The 17980-nt window shown below is 67.8% G+C and overlaps 1 protein-coding gene across 9 annotated transcripts in view; it reads left to right on the top strand.

Annotated features, from left to right (window-relative positions):
- EXD3 (exonuclease 3'-5' domain containing 3) overlaps positions 1–17529 on the top strand; it is a 67099-nt gene extending 49570 nt beyond the window's left edge. For 8 of the 9 annotated variants that reach the window (XM_082401912.1, XM_082401907.1, XM_082401911.1 and 5 more), the window contains 3 exons: positions 12225–12318; positions 14048–14086; positions 16091–17529. In XM_082401912.1, the coding sequence (XP_082258038.1) occupies positions 12225–12318; positions 14048–14086; positions 16091–16461 (504 nt within the window). In that variant the 3' untranslated portion in view covers positions 16462–17529. Of the gene's footprint in view, positions 1–12224; positions 12319–14047; positions 14087–14363; positions 14754–16090 lie in introns of those variants that run through there. The other variant, XM_082401908.1, reaches the window with a different exon arrangement.
- Positions 17530–17980: the final 451 nt, after the last annotated feature.

Below are 17980 nucleotides of genomic sequence, written 5' to 3'. Positions count from 1 at the left end.
CCGGGTCCCTGCTCAAGGCTGCAAGTGTTGTAAAGACCCCAGGACGTCAGGCGGGGCCTGGGGGGGCATTTTCCTGAGCTTTTCATAGCCTCTGCTGGTGTCTTCTTGAGAAAACGGAAATTGGGTAGCCAGGAGGAAAACCCCACTCGCGCTGCGGCAAGCCACTGGGGAGCAGCCTGAGCCTTCGGACCTGCGAGGGCCAGGTGCAGAGGGCGGCTGCTGCCCTTGGCGGGAAGAGCATCCGGGGCCCCGCTGCCCTCACCCCACGTGTGCCCCGCCTCTTGGCCCCGCCGCTGCCCGCAGCAGGCGGGACAGATTTGCAGCATTCTAACCGCAGGGCGGGGAGGCAGGAGACCTGGAGCAGGTGGTGTACCTGCCCAGGTAAGGGGTGGCGGCAGCTTGTTGGGGGGGGCGAAGGCGAGGCGCAGAGGATCCAGGATACGATTCAAGGGCGTGGCTGGGATCCTAGGTTTTAGGCTGAGCCCCTGGCCGGCGGCCCGGCAGGTGCTGGGTCTGGGCTCTCGGGAATCTGGTCTGGAGGGTGCGCCGGGGTACACCAAGCTCTTGGGGCGGGGGGAAGGGGCTCACTGCCCAGCTGGGGCCCTGCCCAGCGCTGTCCTTCTGTGGTAGATGTGCGTTCCACACGTGCCCAGCTGGCGAGGAGGGCAGAGACAGGGTCCCCGGCTCGGGGCCCAGAAGCAGAAGCGGCCACACCAGCGGCCACGCAGGGCTGCCGGGAGCGGGGCGGGGCGCCAGGCAGAGACCTGCGTGTGCGGCCACGCGGGCGGCAGGTGGGAGCCCGGGTGTGAGGCTGGGCAGCAGCGCCCAGTGGGCCTTTTAGTCGGGAACGGGGTCCCAGGGCCGGGGAGCCTCTGAGGCCCGTGACTGTCCGGCAGCCTCCAGCGGGGCTCAGCTCCAGAGCGAGGCAGGTTGGGTGTGCCCCAGGGCAGGACCCTCCCTGGGGGGCAGACAGCTGTTTGGAGCCATCTACATCTGTGCCCAGGGACCCCAAAAGGCCGGCATGGCAGGGCCAGGCGGGCAGGGAAGGGGCCCCTGAGAAGCCAGGGTTTCTGAATTTGAGCCCAGCCTCGCGCACCGCAGAAGCCTCCGGGGCGGGGTGGGGGGACCCAGCTGGCTGTGGGTTCGTGGACTGGTTCCCACCGTGGTCCTCAGGCCGTGCAGCTGGTCACGGTGAGTAGAGGAGTCCCACTGCCGACGTGCAGCGGCGTCTGCGCCAGGGCTGGGCCCCTCGGGCCGTGCTCCCCCCGCCTGCCCCCAGAGCCCCTCGGCCACGGTGCTCGCGGCCTCCCCTCAGGAGCTCAGCCTGAGCAGCGGCCGGGAACGGCTGCCCGCCCGGCCCTGCACGCTGGCTACGCCTACTCCCCGTCCGGCGCCGGAGCGGTGCTGTCCTCGGGGCGGCCCAGGGGAACCAGTGGCCCTCTCGCAGGTGGACCCCAAGAAGCCCAGAAAAGGGGCTGCACAGATGCCCCCAGGTGATGGCCTGAGGCCCAGTGACCAGTAGCTCCGTGCAGCTGCAGACCCTGCTCTGCCCTGAGAGGCCACGGCCGGGGCCAGGGTGGCTCCTAAGCCCATCGGGACATCAAAGGGCGCTGGCCAGCGGCCAGCAGGGAGCAGCACGCTTAGCACTGGCCCGGAGAGCGCCTCCGCGCTGTGCTCGGCCGGCAGGGTCCCGTCCTGCGCCCCCGAGGGCCCGAGCACCCTGGACGCTGGCTCAGAGCCTCTGCTGCCCCTGCCCAGGCCAGAGCTGGGCGCCTCCCTGGAGAGCTCCCGCCGCCAGGCTGAGTTTCCATTTTCTTTTCCTTCCTTCTGCTATTTTGGTGCCGTTCCCAGAGGGAAAACCCACTTGACACACGAAGCGTTCCCAGAGCCTGCCGGGCCGCTCTCGGGGCTGCTCGTCGGGGTGCGAGGCCAGAGCAAGCGAGGCTGCAGGGACTGTGTGCCCAGCCACGTGGGGGAGGCCCCTGTCGCAGGGAGGTGGCCCGCCCGCCCACCGCGGGGCCCAGTGGGCGAGGGGCAGTGGGTCTCTCGTAGAGGGCAGGGTCATGGCCCACGAAGTTGGCGACTTGGGCCTGGGATTGTCCATCGGGAACGTCCGCCAAGAGGACATTCCCAGCGCTGTCCACCATGGGAAAGGATCTTATCAAAGAAATTTGAGTTTAAAAAAAACCCTAAGCAGGAGCCCAGGCGTGGCCGGGCATAACGTCTATTTTTCTGTCCCTCCGGCCCCCTCTGCTGCGGTGGGGATTGGGCCATGGCCCCAGTGACGTCGGCCCTTAGAAGTGGGCCCCGGGAGGGGAGGCCACTGCAGGATGACAGTCACCCCACCTCAGGGAGCTCTCAGCAGAGCCAGCTCAGGGGTCCCCAGGAAGGGGAGGGTGATGGGGGGAGGAGCCTGCAGTTACGGGAGGCTGGGCCTCGGGGACAGGCTTACAGACCCCCCCGGGAGACCCCAGGGCTGGGCAGGGGCCCTGAGAGGGAGGAGGAGGCCGCCCAGGCTGATTTCTGGCACGGGAACGGGTGTGGGCAGAGGGCTCTTGGGGCCTGGGCATGCGAGGGGGACCCCTGGCCAGCAGCCCCCCAGCGCACACACCCACAACTTGGGGGCCTGCAGTGGTGGGGGCCCCGGAGCCCTCCCAGACCCAGGGGCCGGCCGGGGCGCCCATGCCCAGCCTGTCCCCGAGCATGGAGACCCTCCCTATACCCTGATGGCCAACTGCAGACGTAGGAACAGACAGGAAGAGGCGCAGCGGCCACTGACCCCGCCCCTCCCCGGCCTTTGTGCTCCGTGGCCCCCAGCCCCGTTCCCACACTCGGTGCCCCCAGGGTCACACAGGCACAGAGGCTGCAGAAGGAGCGGCCCCCACCCTGCACAGGCAGAGACCCTGGGCCGCTGGCTCCTGCAGCCGTAGGCGGGGCCTGTCACAGGCCTCGAGGGTGGCGGGAGCTACCAGACAGGTTTCATCAGGGCTTGGGGCCCAGCATGCCTCCAGACTCAGGATGCCAGCCGGGTGTCGGCCCCATCGGCAAGCTCGGCCTAGCTCCCCGGAGGTGGCAGCAGGGTGGGCCGAGCTGATCACCCCAGGAGGCCCTCCCCACAGCCTGCAGGGCCTTCCTCTCGGTCCCACCCCTCCCCTCTGGGTCTCATCCAGAGCCCAGCCTTGGTTCCCACCAGATGGCTCTTGGGGAAACTGAGGACCTGGACCGCACTGGCCTGGGGACCCCTGCTCCCGGTGGCCCACTTCTTTAGGAAGGATCCTGGGCTGGCGTGACAGCCGTACCCACACCCGCGCACGGAGGCAGGGCTGCCTGGGCACCAGCTGTCTGGTAGTCTGCCACCATGCCTGCCCCACGTGGGACTCTCATCCTCCCGCAGGGCTACCAGGGGCCCCCATGTGGTCCGAGATGTGTGATGAGGCCCTGGGAACAGCCTGGGCCAGGGGACCTGCTGGTCAGTGCCCGGGGAGGTCGGGTGTGTTGAGCCCCCAGCCCAGCTCACGCCAGGCGCCCATCCAGGCACCCAGCTCCTTGCTCGTTTTGTGTCTGTCTGTGGGGAAGGTGCCCTGGGGCCCGGCGGTCAGGGCCACTCCCCTCTGGACCCTGGTCCTCACCGTGTGCTTCTAAGAGGTGCTCCCATGTGCGGTCTGGGGGCCCCCCCACCAGGACGTACCTCCTGGATGTTGATGGATGTTCACTTTTTAAAAGGGCCGAGATGCTTCAAGTCAGAACTCAGAGGGCGCAGACTCGCCTGACAGAGGACAGGTCACAGTGCAGGGTGGGACGGCGGGCACACTGGTGCACAGATACACGGGACGGAGGGAACAGGCCACAGCCACGGCCAAGACGCTGGCCCCAAGCCAGGCCGGCGTGACGCCTCGGGGGGAGCCGGTGCAGGCCAAAGAGGACAGGCCTCTTGGAGCTGGAGGGAGGGGCAAAGACCGTGTGGGCACCCTCGGCTCTGTCCTCTCAGGCCCAAGGTCAGTAAGACACCTTGGGCAGCAAGAGGACACCCAAAACACAAAGTCTGGGGTCTCCCATCCCTCTGCTCTGTGCCCCCCTGGCCCACGTCAGTGCCACTCTCTGAGCCCCAGCCACGGAGCCAGCAGGAGCCACTGGCCAGAGGTGTCAAAGGCCAGCTCTATACCCGCCGCTCAGTGGGCTCGAAAGAAAGGGGAGGGAGGGCGGGGCGCAGATGACCTGCCTTCCGGGCGAGGGGCAGGCGATGCCAGCCAGGCCCGTGGGGTGGGTGGGGGAGGGCACCCATCTCAGTCCGAGGGTCCCGTGGCCGTGGCCGGGGCTGGGGCTGGCGGAAGGGCCGGAGGCGCACTGTCCCCCAGATGTCAGACATCACAGCCCACCAGCTAGATCACATGAAATGCAGACTTCAGGGTCCGTAGATAAGGTTTTGTTGGCAGCAGCCCCGCCTGTGTGTTCTTTTGCACACTGCCCACAGCTGCTTTCGCAGAAACCAAGCAGCCCTTCCAGGAAAGCCCCCGCCCCCGCCCCGCTGCTGGGGTCGGTGGCAGGGATGACCGGGCCCAGGGGCCAGGCTGGCATCTAGCAGGGGAGGTGGCCTCTTCTTCCTTTTGAGTACCTGCCAGCTCCAAAGCCAGGGAGCCTGGCCCAGGATAGCAGGCCTCGCTTCTGCAGACCCACTGTCCCCTCAGCCCTGGATGCAGCAGGCGGGACAGGCTCACCAGCCTTGGGGTCAGGGCTGCAGATGGAGGAGGCCCCAGGTAGCCGTGGATTGGGTCTGGGGAGGGTCCTCAGGGTGACAGAGTAGGGCCTGCCAGGCAGTGACTACTCCATCTGTGTCCGAACAGGGCAGGGGCCTTTGGATCGATGGCCAGCGCAGCGGGTGCCCTGTGGGTGGGCAAGCAGCAGGAGCGGGCCTGTGTCACCCCCACTCCCACCCGGCCACCTGCCCCTCCCCAGCCGCACGGAGTCAGACCGGCTGGGGTGTGGGGGCACCCCCTTCCCAGCCCCTCCCAGGCAGCCCCACTCTCCGCCCACCCGCCACGCTGAGCAGGGCCCCTGTGGGTGGAGCTCTGCTGAGAGCCCATCGTCGGGTACTTCTGGGACCAGCACAGACCCCGAAGGTCTCCACAGGGATACGGGGTCTCCACAGGGGAGCAGCATGGCCGGTGGATACCTGGGCAGGTGGGGGCCTAGGTGTGCCCCCAGCCAGCCAGGGGTAGGGCAGGGCCTCGGGAGAAGGAACGGTGCTCTCCTCCCTGGAGCTGGGGGAGTGGCGGGGGAGAGTGCATTGTGGGGGCCCCCGGGAAGTGGGGGGCTGGGCTGGGCAGGGACTGCTTCTTCCTCCCCCCATCTCGGCAGACGCACTGCGCCAGGCGCAGGTGGCAGTAGAAGAGGGGGCCCTCTCCTGCTTGGCCTGACTCAGTGGCCCTGGAAGGTGCAGAAAGGGGGAAGGGCCGGGGGACGCCCGCCCCTGGGCTCAGCCCCGCGCCCACCCCTCCACACTGCCAGTGCCCCGACTCGTTCCAGCCTGCTGTCCACACCGGCCCCTCCTGACCTCACCAGACCCCACATCACACCCCAGCTCTTGCAGCACCTGAGCACCCACTCTCTCCCCCAGGCCTGCCAAGCCCCAGTTTAGATGTCACTTCCTCCAGGAAGTCCTCCAGGCCCCCAGCCCAATCCCAGGAATACCACCACCCTTTGGAGAAGTACTTTGGAGCCCCCCTCTCCTTGGGCTGAGAGCACGGGGGCAGGAACTGTCCCCTGGCCCCCTGTGCAGGCCTGATGTGAGTGGGTGACAGACCCCAGGCTGCAGGGCTGCCACCTGCTGTTTGAGGGCCCAGCTCCACTTGTCGGTGGGAGGGGGACAACCAGGGCTGCCCCCAGCCCGTACCGCATCGGCCCCTCCCCGACTTCCCCAGCCTGCCACCCCTCTCTCCGGCGGCTGGCGCCCGCCCCCTCCCACACAGCCCTGGGCAGCCGAGGTCCTCCGCCCCCGCCCCCGCCGGCGCGGGAAGGCTGGCGGGCGGGCGGCCGTTTGCTTTTGAATCTGGGCCGGGCGCCCTGAGTGGCCCTTTCAAAGGCCGGCGGGGGCGGGGGCCGTTCCCAGGCGCGCCCCGCCCTCCGCGCCGCCCCTCCTCCCGCTTTCCCACGCGCCCGCCGCCGGCGGTTCTCACGGCCCGCGCCCCTCCCCCGTCTGGGAACGGCTCGCGCCTGCCGGGCTCATCGGGGACGGTGGAGGGGTATGGCCACCGGGGGGGGGCTTCGGGACCACTGGGCGGGGGCTGTGTGCCGCCTGGGGGTGTGCTCGAGGGAGGGGTGCTATGTGCTCGCAGCGGGGTGCTCAGGGGCCACAGGGGAGGTGTACGTGCCGCCTAGGAGGGTGCTGGGGCTGTGGCGGTGTGGATGGCGGGGGGAGGGGGAAAACCAGCTAACTGGGGGCCACGGAGAGGGGGCTGGGTGCTGCCCAGCGTCTTGCCACGGATGGGCGTCAAGGGGGATGTGCTGCCTAGGGGGAGGTGCTGAGGGGCCAAAGGGGATGGGGAGCCACCCCAGGGCCTGGGTCCAGAGGGCATTCTCTGGCCCAGATTCTGTTTGATTTAACCCAGGGCATGTGGCCACCCACCCACCCTCACCTCACGGAGAGAGCTAGGGGGTGCTGGCCATGCCTGCCTGGGGACGGTGAGCACTGCCCCTCGTCGGGGTCTCCCTGCCGTGGGAGCAGGTCCGGGGCCTCCCTGCAGCTCTCTCACTGCCTCTGTTCCTTCTAAGAGCCTGGGAGGGCTGGGGGCCGGACTTGGGAAATGCCAGGACAGACCCGTGATAAGTGCGAACTTCAGAGCAGAATCCCATGTTTTATCTGAAATTCACATATTGGTCCGCGTTCTCCCTGGTCCCCCTGGAGGGGGGCTGTGACTGTCCTGTGTCAGAGTCCAGGATGCGAGGAGGAGGGGAGGACTTGGCCACCTGTCCAGGCCCAGTGGCTCACACCCTTCTGTCTGCCTCGGTGGACATTGGCCCCGACCCATCCGAGTGAGCTGGACGTGGGGTCTCATTCTGATAGGCCTTAGATGGCCTAAGCTGGGCTGTCAGTCCGGCTGTCGCCATGCAGTGAGGTCTGCACGTCCAGGTTCTAAGTGGGCCCTGGGCTGTGGCTGGCACAGTTGGAAGAAGGGGGTGAAGGCTTGAGAGGATCAAGGCACACAGGGCAGGGAGTGACCGATTCCCGGGCTGTAGGCCTGCCGGCCCCAGAGAGCCTGAGGGAGGGGCTCAGACCCTCCCCTGTGTCCCTAACCGGGGTGACCCTGGCCGGGCAGTGCCCCTCAGTCAGGCCTTGTGTTGTCCAGACTGCGTCTTGGACACCATGCTTATCTTTCTGCCCGGGGCACGTGGCTTTCCTCCCATTGTCCCAGATGCCCCTGTCCCCTCCCCATCTGCTTGGAGAGGCGGACTCTCCCCGTCAGGACTCCTCCCACCCCAGGAACACACCTCCAGACCCCCCCACACACCGTACGTGTGGGGCACTGCAGGCTGCTGGGCGAGCACTCAAAGGCACATCCACTCACGCAGGCCCTGTGTCCTCACGTGACATGCCGGGTCACACAGGCTCCGTGTTCACACGCCTGACTCACGCCCACACGTGGACACACTCAGCTGCTCCAAAGCTGGTGCTCTTGCACCCCGAGGACCTGGGTGCTTCCGAGACACACGCCTGCGGAGTGCCAATGCACACGCGTGTGCCCAGACCTGGCGCTGTCAGGGTCTCTCACACACCGCAGGCCCCAGCACCCGTGGCCCCTGACCCCCCAGGGGGCCGACAGCGCCAGAGGCCCATCCCCCGCTCTGTCTGCGGAGACATTGTCCGGGCCCCACAAAGGGGATGGACCATGGCCTGGTGGGGGAGGGGCCGGGCCTGTGGGAACTGACCCTCCTGGGCCTGGGGGCAGGGCGGGCACAGAGCGGGGCCCCTGCAGGGCTGCCATCCTAGGTCTCCAGCAGTGGGGACAGAGGGCCGCAAGCCTGCTTCACAGGTCAGAAGAGCACTGGCTGGGATTTTAAACCTTCCCAGGCAGGCCCCATCTCAACCACACACCTCCCCGGGGGCCTGGGGCCTGGTCCTGCTGCCCCAGCATGTGCCCGTGGCTGGCAGGTGGGGGGTTGAACCCTGTAAGTGCCTGGGATCTCAGCTGTGACGGGAGGGGCCACAGTGCTCCCAGCCCCCAGCCCAGTGCCAGGGCCAGCAGGGCCTTCCTGGGCCAGGCCAGCCTGTCTTGAAAGAGGCTCACAGCCCCACCCCCCGGGCACTTGGGGGGCAGCTGGCCCAGGACCCCTCAAAGCGCTGCCAGACAGCGTGGGAGAGTGAGGTGTGGAGCGGACCCAGGGCGGCGCCTAATTGCTTCCTCCATGGCCTCTGTCTGCCTGTAGCGAGGTGTCAGGCCCGCCCCCAGGCCGGGGGTCTTTCATACCAGCCCTTTGTCCCTTGCCCTGCACCATTTGTTGGGGCAGCTCTGGGGGGTCACGGTGCACAAGCCAGCCCAGGGAGGCCTCTGGACCCACCGGTCTCAGGACCTCAGGCAAGGCCGGGGAGGGGTGGGGCAGGGGGGTGGCGCCTGGCAGGGACCAAATGGGCCATAGGGCCCTGGGAACTGACACTGCTGCCCTGCAGCTCCTCTGGCACGAGTAGGAGACACTTGCCGAGTGTAGGTGTGTACGGGAAGGTGCCGGAGACCCCGTCACCCCATGCTGGCTTTTCTCGCCCAGTGGTCGTACGGGGATGATGTTTATTTTCTTCTGCTCTTTTATGCTTTGCTGTAAATTTGCTCTAAATGAGCAAGAAATGGGCCACTACTCTAGAGCGTGTCACAGCTTCTCAGCCCAAGCCTCCTTCCTGCCTGCCTGTGGGGTCTCCTGGGGCCTGGGTACCAGACGGACCGTACCTCACATCCCACTGGGTGGTGGGCCTGAGGGCGGGGAGAGCGGCTGGCCTACCAGGGCGCATGGTCAGGCCGGCTGCTGGCCAGGTCCTCCTCAGCATTGGGTCCCTCCACTAGGCTCCCAGCCTGGAAAGGCCACTTCCTGCCGCCCTGTCCCCTAGGGACCACTGGTCCTCTCTCACGCTCTGTGCCCTGGCAGCCCCCGGCGTGGCCCATCTCCCACCGCGCCCCCCTCAGCCCCCCACTCGGGGAGGCCCAGGGCTGATGGGGGTCCAAGCGTGTTTATAAGCAGTTAGCATGGTGCTGCTCTCAGCCCTAGGAGGGGCTGGTGGGTTCTGGGCAGGAGCGTGTGCAAGGCCCCTCCCACCGCACTCTGTGGCCCAGTCCGGCCTGCCTGTGACAGCCCTCTCCCCACTCCCGACATCAGTGCACCAGCCGTCCACTACCTGGTGGCACAGCAGACACCACGGACCACGGCAAGTGTGCGTCCACGGCTGGTGGGAGCAGACGTGCCTGGGGACACACAGTTAAGGACAGACCCCGTGACCTCGCCTCTGCTCAGCTCTGGCTGTGCTGGTGGCAGTCACTCCCCAGGGGGAGTGATGGGTGGGGGTGGGATTCCTGGGCTCAGAGCTGAGAGCTGGCCTGCTCATGGGCATGGCTCCCAGCACCTGGGAACCGATCCCTCAGCCCTCCAGCTTCCCCCTCCCCAAGTCCCAGTCTTAGAGGAACGGAGGGTGCCAGCTCGCACACCCGCCAAGCCCAGCGAAGGGCCGGGGGCGCCTCCCAGGGAAGTGGCCTTTCCTGCCCTCCTCGGGCCTGGGGGAAGGGAACAGGCCGTAGAGGGCGGACCACCAGGCCCCTGGGCCAGTCCCGGCTGGCATCCCAGCCCTGGAGAGGCAGCCTCACGCCCTGGGGTTGGGCGGCACGGTGGACGTTGGCCCCAAGCACCCTTGGGAGCTGTGGCAACCAGGCATGCAGGTGGACCCCTGGGACAGGGGAGGCAGGAACCTTCCCAGCCCCTCCTGCCCGACTCACCTGGCCCCTCCCACCCAGCCAGGCTCTGGGGGTGGAGGCCCGCCCTGCCGCCAGGCTCCCAGGCTGGATGGGGGCAAGGAGACTGGGCGGGACCAACAAGACCACACTGTCCGCCCGTCCAGGGCGCCCGCCGCCCCCCACTGGCGTCTGCCCAGATCTGCTGGCATCCGAGGCTGGGGTCTGCACACCCCCTGCAGGAAGTGGACCTGGCTCAGACACCACCTGCACGCATCCCCTCGGCTGGGGGCTGGCGGGGTAAGGACCCTGCCAGGTGTGGGGTCCTGGCCAGCCAAGTGTGACCGTGAGCAAGCTACTCAGCCCCTCGGAGGCCCCTTCTCCACAATGGGAGGTCAGAGGCTCCGTCCCCCTCTGCGTGGGGAGGGTGATGGGCGTGTGCTCAGCTCGGAGCCCCACAAGGGCAGGCCCGCAGCCACCCACAGCAGGTGGTCAGGCAAGGGTTGCTGGGCCGTGGGGTGGACAGGGGGGCCCTGGGTGCCAGGCCCTCCTACAGATGGGGACCACAGGACAGGGGGTGGGCAGGTGGCCCAGAACCGGCTTTTCCAGCCAGGAGTGGGGGTGGGGGCCAGGGTGACAGCAAGACCCGACAGTGGGCAGCGGCCGTGGGAAAACTAGCACCGGTGCTTCCCGAGGGTGGGGCCGGCCCTCGCGGACAACAGCACCGGGCGTTTGTCTGCGCGCAGTGACTCAGCGTGAGCTGGCGGCCCCGCCCAGGCGTGCACACCTCCGGTCCTGGGAAGGCTGGCGGACCCCTTGCAGAGGACCCCACCCCACCCTCCTTCCGCTGAGCCGTCCCTCCCACACCTGCTGGTGCTGTCCCCTCGGGTGGCCTGGACAGGGAGAGCCTGGGCCTCTGTGGCAGGCAGCCCAGGGCAGGGGCCGGAGGCTAGACAGCCCGCCTTTTCTCAGCTTCTTCCCCAGCTGGACCTGGAGTGACCACGGGCCTGACCTGCAGCCGGGTCTCTGCCCTCACTCCTGCCCCAAGAGCCCCTGGACCTGCAACCAGGAGGGCAAAGCCCACAGTGGTCTCCCTGTGCCGGAGGCCAGCCCAGAGTCTGGCCGGGGTCGGTGTGGGGAGGCCCCCCAGAGAGACCCAGGGGAGGGTCCTGCATGAGGATCAACCTCGCCCCCCCAGCCTCCCAGCAGAGGCGGCCCTGCCCTCTGGTGCCTGCCCACGCCCCTGCCACCCCGGGTTGTGATGCTGGAGGCCGAGCAGTGAGGCCACAGGTAAAGCAGGCTCCGTGATGAAAGGCCGTGGGAAGAGGGTGTGGGGGGGGCAGGGCAGGAGCCCTCTCCCCGCCCCAAGCCTGTGGCTCCAGGAGCCCGTGGCCACCGCCTCCTACCCACCCCAGGCGCTCTGTCATCCAGGGCACTGACAGGGCTCACCAGGTGAGGAGGGGGCCCGGAGCCGTCGCTTGAGCACCCATCACGGCCCCTCCTCCCCGTGGACAGGCTCACCCCCCCTCCCGTGACAGGATACCTGCATGTACCCGCCTGGGAGCTGGGTTTCAGCGGGCGCCCGGGCCCCCCACCCCATCTCCTTGCCTCGCTCTGGGAATCCTATGTCCAGACCTGACACCCCGCCAGGCAGTGGTTGTCTTGGAGCAGCCCCAGGGTGGCCACATTGTGAGGGCAGGATGGGCCCCACAAGCCCCACCCCCACCCTCGGGGACAGTAAGGTCGGTGGGGCTGAGCCCGCTATGTGTCCTCGACCCGGACTCTGCGTGGAAGCGGAAATGGCTTTGCTCCTCTGCCCCTCACACACTCGGTGCCCAGTAGCCTCCAGACCATGCCAGCCCCTGGCGCAGGGCAGGCAGCAGGCGTCATTAGGAAGCGTGGACACTGAAATGGCCCTGGCATGCCCCAAAATGGGCTGAGGGGTCAGAGCAGCTCTAGGGCCGCCCACCCTGACACTTTGATGCTGGGCCTGCATCCCCCACCAATGTTGAGCCATCCCAGGGGGCCCAGGCTTGGCTCTGTATTTGGGGAGGACAAGCTGGGTGATGGCAGAGACCTCTAGCATCTTTGGAATTAGAAGAGGCTGCCCAGGGCCCACTTGGAGCCCGTGCAGTCAGGGAGGGCTCCCAGGAGGTGGTGCGCCCCATGGTCTTGCAAGAAGAGGAAGGGAGGTGTCGTGCGTCTCTGTGAAACCCCCTGGGCAGACCCAGAGCTGCAAGGAACACAGGGCTGGGGCTGGAGAGAGCACCTCCGCAGCCTCAGCACCTCCTCCGTCCCTAGGCTTGCAACTGTCACCAGTACCTGAAGGTCTCCAAGGATGTAATGAAGCAGCTTGTGTGGCTCAGCGGCCACCCAGAAGGCCCTAGCAGCACAGGTGAGTGTGCCTCGCTCAGGAGAGGGCTCCGTGGAGTCTGTGGGCAGTGGCCCAGCTGCTGGGTGCTCCCAGGGCTAACCTCCGGGGACGGCCAGGGAGGTGCCGGTGCCAGGGTGGGGGTGTGGGGGTGGACAGACAATGTTCAGGGCCGGGACGAGGGCTGTGGCCTCTGCTCCCCTCTGTGTGGTGTGCAGGCCTCTGGTCCAGGAGACCGGGAAGCTCCGGCACTCAGGGCCCCCGGGATAGTGTCCCCCACTTTCTCTGCAGTGGGCCCTGCTTAATCACCCTGCCCCATACGTGGAGCGCACCCGCACATGGACGCATACGTGTATCTTGCACGTGAAGACACACACACATGCTCACTGGCACATGCGCTCTCACACACGTGCCCGTGCACACTCGGTCACGTGCGCACACAGATGAACACACACGGGCAGAGCACACACGTTCACCTGCGTACAGCTGCATCACTGGCCTCGCCAAGTAGCGGTCTGAACGTAGGTGAGCCTGGGTGCACAGGAAGGAGGGCGAGCCCCGCTGTCCGCCCCCACCAGGGCAGGTCCTATTCAGGGGCCCGGCCTCAGTTTCCCTCCGTGGAGGGCGGGATGGGGTGGCTACGAAGGGCATCTTGGGACAGCCAAAGGGGTGAGCCTGAGGCCAGGGTGCCTCCGGGCCCCTGTGCACAGCTGGTGCTCCTCCAGGGTGCTGTCTTCTCACTGTCCTTCCCGCCTCCCTCGGAGATTTGGGGCCACCCACGTAGTGGTTGAGCTGTCATGACGGCCTGCGTCCGGCCCTGTGCAGCTCTCAGCTCTCCACAGCATGGCCAGGACGTGCTGGAGGCTGGGGGGAGGGGCAGGGCATGAGCAGTGCCCCCCACAGGGGCCCCCCCCGGGCTCCAGCCCCGCCGAGCCCCCGACACCCCACCCGGAGGCTCACACTTGCCCTGGGCAGCACCCTCACGAGCTGGCAGGTAAGGGCTGGGGCCAGACAGGCTGTGGCGAAGCAGGGAGGCCAGACGGAGGTCATGGCCTCGCTGGACTCCATGGGGGCGGCAGGGCTGGTGTGGGCGCCTCATCCATTCAGATCTGGCTGCAGTTAATCTGGAACCATCTGCAAAGAAATGTTTGCCAAGCAAATTACGAGGGTCAACGGGCCTGGGGGACGCTTCTCCCACCTGCTGGCCAGGGCTCCTCGGCCATCGCCGCCTCCATCCCGCACTGGCCCCTTGGCTGCTGCCGGCCTGGCCGTGTCCCTGGCCGTCACACCGTGCCCTCAGTGCGGGTGGGGCCCTCTTGCAGGGTCAGGAGGAGGCCGCCTCCCAGGGTCTCTCCCACACCCTGAGCTCCAGCGGTCCCTTGGGCCCCGGCCCGCCCACCGACCTGGTGCTGGCTGGTTGCGAAACTCCCTCCTTGGCAGTGGGCTTATCTGCTCATCGCCACCGACGGGCCGCCCCCACCCCACCCTGCCCGCCGGTTCTCAGGCCCCCAAGTGCCCTAATCGGCCGATCTTACGCCCAGAACATGGTTCCCAGGGACCTTTGAGCCCCACGAACCTCCCAAGGTGTGAGTTCCCATGGGAGGGGACTGGGCTGGCGCCAGAGCTTCTTGGCCCCCTGCCCTTTGCCCTCTCTGCTGGGGGTGGGGGAAAGGCTGGGCACTTCAAGGTGCCCTGTGGGCGCTGGGGCTGCCAGTGCATCCTTAGAACAGACCCTGACATCCTTGATTGACAGGTGACGAGGCCGCCCAAATCGAGGATGAACGGGAGACAGGTGAGCCCTGGGACCACCCACCGAGGACACAAGGGGCCCTGGCATCTGGACCCACCCCAGGATGGGGCAGAGGGGACCACTCTGAGGGGATGGTCCCTGTGCCCTGGGGAGTTGGGGGGCAGTGTCAGGGAGGGCTGGGAAGAGAGAGGGGTCAGTCACCTGTGACCCAGAGGTCCCTGGGTAGGAGAGGCAGGGGGTGGGGTGGCTAGGGAAACGGAAGGAGGGGCCGCTGGAGAGAGTGGGGCGGGGGCTCAGGGTGGCTGCTCCGCCTGTCCAGGCTCAGCCCCAGAGGAGGCCCCTGGGGGCTGCGCCTACGACCCGTCTTGCCGCTGGCTGGAGGAGGAGGACCTGCAGAGCCGCGTGCCAGCCAGACTGGGCAACGGCACCCGACTGCAGCTGTCGGGGGTCCCGGCAGGCGTGCTGCGGAGGCCGGGGCTGCGGCATTTCTACTGCTGCACGGGCTGCGGCAAAGTCTTCTGGGAGGGCTCCCACCTGGGCCGAGTCGCCGAGAACTTCCGAGAGGTTCTGGAAGGTGTCCCCGGCTCCCGCGAGCCGAGCCGAGCCCCCAGCCCGGCCGGCAGCCCCTCCTGAGGACTGGGCCCCTGGCCCCATGGCCTGCGTCACCCCTGGGGGCCGAGGCAGCCGGCAATAAAGTGGAAACGCTGCACGGGTGGTGGCCAGGACTCCTTCGGCTGCTTACCATTTCACCTCACACCCCCGAGCGCGCTCAGCCCCTCGCAGCCGTCCCGGGAAGACGGAGCTTTCCTCGCGGTCAGGAGGCTTGGACCCTGAGCCAAGAACTGCCCAGCGCTCAGCAAGGAGGCATTCGGGAGGCATGCCTGGAGGAGGAAACGGCCTGGGCAAAGGCCCGAGGGCCACACCGGGGGGGCTCCCCAAGTCTGCTGGTGCTCAGCGGGGCTGGAGGGGTGCAGGACAGGTGGCTGGGCCCCATGTGCTGCGTGGTCCACCCACTTTGCTGTGGCGGTATGTGCCGGCCCCTGCACCACTCACTCCCCGCAGCGGGCCCAGGGCCCAGGCGGGCCGCCCTCAAGACCCTCCTGGCACTTCAGACTCCAGTGAGCGCGGATGGGGGTCCTGGGGGGCCTTCCTAGGGAACAGGCCCCAGCTGGGCCATGTCCCCACAGGGCCTCTTTCCTTCACACAGGCTCAGGGCTGGGTGGCCTCCTCGGGTGAGAGAGACCAGCAGTCGGCACTGTGTTGGAGGGCCCCGAGCACATGTGCGTTTGAGCCTCCATCCTCCCAACGGCAGGAAGTAGCTGCTGCCGCCCCCCCCCCAAGGGAAACTAAGGCTCAGAGCCAGTGCCAACACCCAGAGGGCCCACAGGGCCGGGCGGTGGAGCCGGGTCGGGGCTCCTGCGAGCAGAGGGCCTGGGCACAGACCCGTCTTGCCCTCGCCTGCCTCCTCCTGGCTCACCCCCAGGAATGCGCACCCACCCCGGCTCACATCCCTTTCCTGTCCTTCCTGCCCCGGGGCGGAAACCAGCTCAGATTTGCTGAGGAGCCAGGCGGAAGCCTCGGGGTGGCGGGGCCTGGGGGCCGGGGAGGGTGCCGCCTCTCCCCAGGGCGGGGCACATCTGCAGGCCCGCGGGGCATGGGCGGTGCCATGCCGGCCTCTGCCCCGTCCCTCTGTTCCTGACCACATGAGGGTGGCCAATGCCTCTGAGCCCCCAAGGGTGCAGCCCCCCGCTGGGCGCCAGGCATTGACCCACTCAGCTCCCCAGCAACCCAGGGCGTCGCCCCACAGATGGAGAGAGGAAGGCCAGCCCAGGGACGTGGGCTGCGTGCGAGGGCCAGCTCTGCCACCCCAGCCTTCCTCCACCCTCAGGCCACTGAGCCAAAGGGTCGGGCAGGGGTGCCAGGGTGAGCGGGCCCCCACCGGGGCGGGGACCCTCTGCGGCTGGGGTGCTGCTTCCAAGAGCGGGACCTCCGGCCGCACGTCCTGTCCTGGGACGGCAGCCCCGTCCACACTCCTTCCCCCCGTAGGGTTAAGAGGAAGCAGCCGGGGGTGCCGGCCCCGCTCCCCAGCCCAGCTGCATCCTGGAGACTCTTCTGTGACCCGAGGCCCTGGACAGACAGAGGCCGGAGCCAGGGAGAGGCCAGGACCACAGGCTCAGGGAGACGAGGCCCGTGTCCTTCCAGGCCCGCCAGGCAGGTCCGGCCCCAGCTCCACTCTGCCCTTCCCCCCTGCGCAGCCCTCTAGGGAGAGGAGAGGACAGCTGACCGGGACCTGGTCCTCACGCCACGCCCGCCCCATCCAGCTGGGCTTCCCGCCTCCCCACCCCTCTGCTGCCCAGACTAGCTGCGTCTGTCCGGGGACCCTCCGGGCTCACTCGCTCACTGCCAGCCCATCCTAGGCCCCAGCCCCCACCCTGGTCCTGGCCCATCGGGAAGTGCCTTCCTTGCCCCGTGACCGCTTCAGGCCCCTTTCTGGGCTAGGGGTCAGACGCCAGGCCGACAGGGTGGGCTGTGGCCCCGGTGCCAGGCCTGCCGCTGCAGCGATTGTCTGCTGCAGTTCCTGCCCCGGGCGTCCTTCCTCCGCTCAGGCCGCCGCTGGCCCGGGGCTGAGTGTTTGTTATTTGATCTCTATCCTCTCGGCCCTTCTACCAGGTGTCTGGGCTGCTGGGAAGAAACGCTCTCCTCTTTCCCACGCTCCCCGACACATTTTAATGAATTAGCTGGAAGCCCCGCCCCCACTGCCCGCCTGCCCGCTCACCCTCCCACCCCTGCCAAGCGCTTTAAGGTGGCCACAGGCCTCGGCCCAGCTCTAGCCATCGCCCCTTCCACACTGTCCTCTCCCGGCCGCCCCTCCCAGACCTTCCCAGCCTGGGTCCCTGGGTGTGTCCCACCGCCCACTGCTCTGAGCCTCTAAAGGAAAGGGGTCCCCAGAGGGAGGAGGGAGCCCTCTCCAGCCCTGGACTCCATCCCACCATGGCCTTCCAGGGTGGCACCCCTGGGCCAGCTCCCAGGAGGACAGGGGTCCAGCCTTGTAGTCAGGGTTGGGTCTGTCCCCCCAGATCCAGGTTGAGGGCTTCTCCTTCAGAGCCAGTGAAGCCCTTGCCTGTTTGTGGAAGTGACCACATCACCAAAGAATGCCACGCACATGGGAGGGGGCTTCTCTGAGCCCCTGGACTGGGTCTGGCAGGGATGAGCCTCCTCCCCCCCCTCCCCCCGCAAGGCATTTGGAACAAACGCCCTCCTTTTGGACATGTCCTTCAGCAAACATGAGCAAGTGCTTCCTGGAGCCCGTGCCCCACATGTCCCTCTCCCTGTCCTGTCCTTGAACAGGGCAGCTCCTGGCACATGGGGTGTGGACCAGAGCGACCCCGAGCAAAATCACCCTCAGCCACGGTGCAGCAGGAGCCACGGGCCTTCCATCGGCTCCCCATGGACAGAGTGGCCATCACCCCAGCCCCACAAATGCGCAGCGGGTTGAGGGGGAGGCTCAGGTGGTAGCCGGGGCTATACCTGTCTGACCCATGCTCCGGAGCAAGGGTGGGGCGGGCAGTGACCTCAGGCTACGCTCCTGTGGCCACTCCAGCCACACCGTCCCTGCCAGGGGCACCGAGCCGACGATTTCATGGCTCGAGGTGGCGGCCTCGCGTTCCCACACTGAGCTCACAGGGGCCCTTTGTCTGACGCCCGCCAGGGGTGTCAATGGGACTTTTCTCCCAGGCTCTGCTCCCAGACCCAGCGGGGTCTCCAGATGCTCTTCTCCAGGCCAGGGGGCCTCAGCCCACCTGGGCTGGGGCTTCTCTGTGAACCTAACACCTTCTGGGGACGGCCCTGGGCACAGCCAGGCCCTGGCAGATACACAAAAACCACAGACGTGACCGGAAGGAGGTCCTGCCCCAGACATGTCCTCAGAGCTCCCTC

The sequence above is a fragment of the Balaenoptera borealis genome (assembly GCF_965194805.1).
Source record: "Balaenoptera borealis genome assembly, chromosome: 8".
NCBI lineage: Eukaryota > Metazoa > Chordata > Mammalia > Artiodactyla > Balaenopteridae > Balaenoptera > Balaenoptera borealis.
This window is presented reverse-complemented; position numbering and strand designations above follow the sequence as displayed.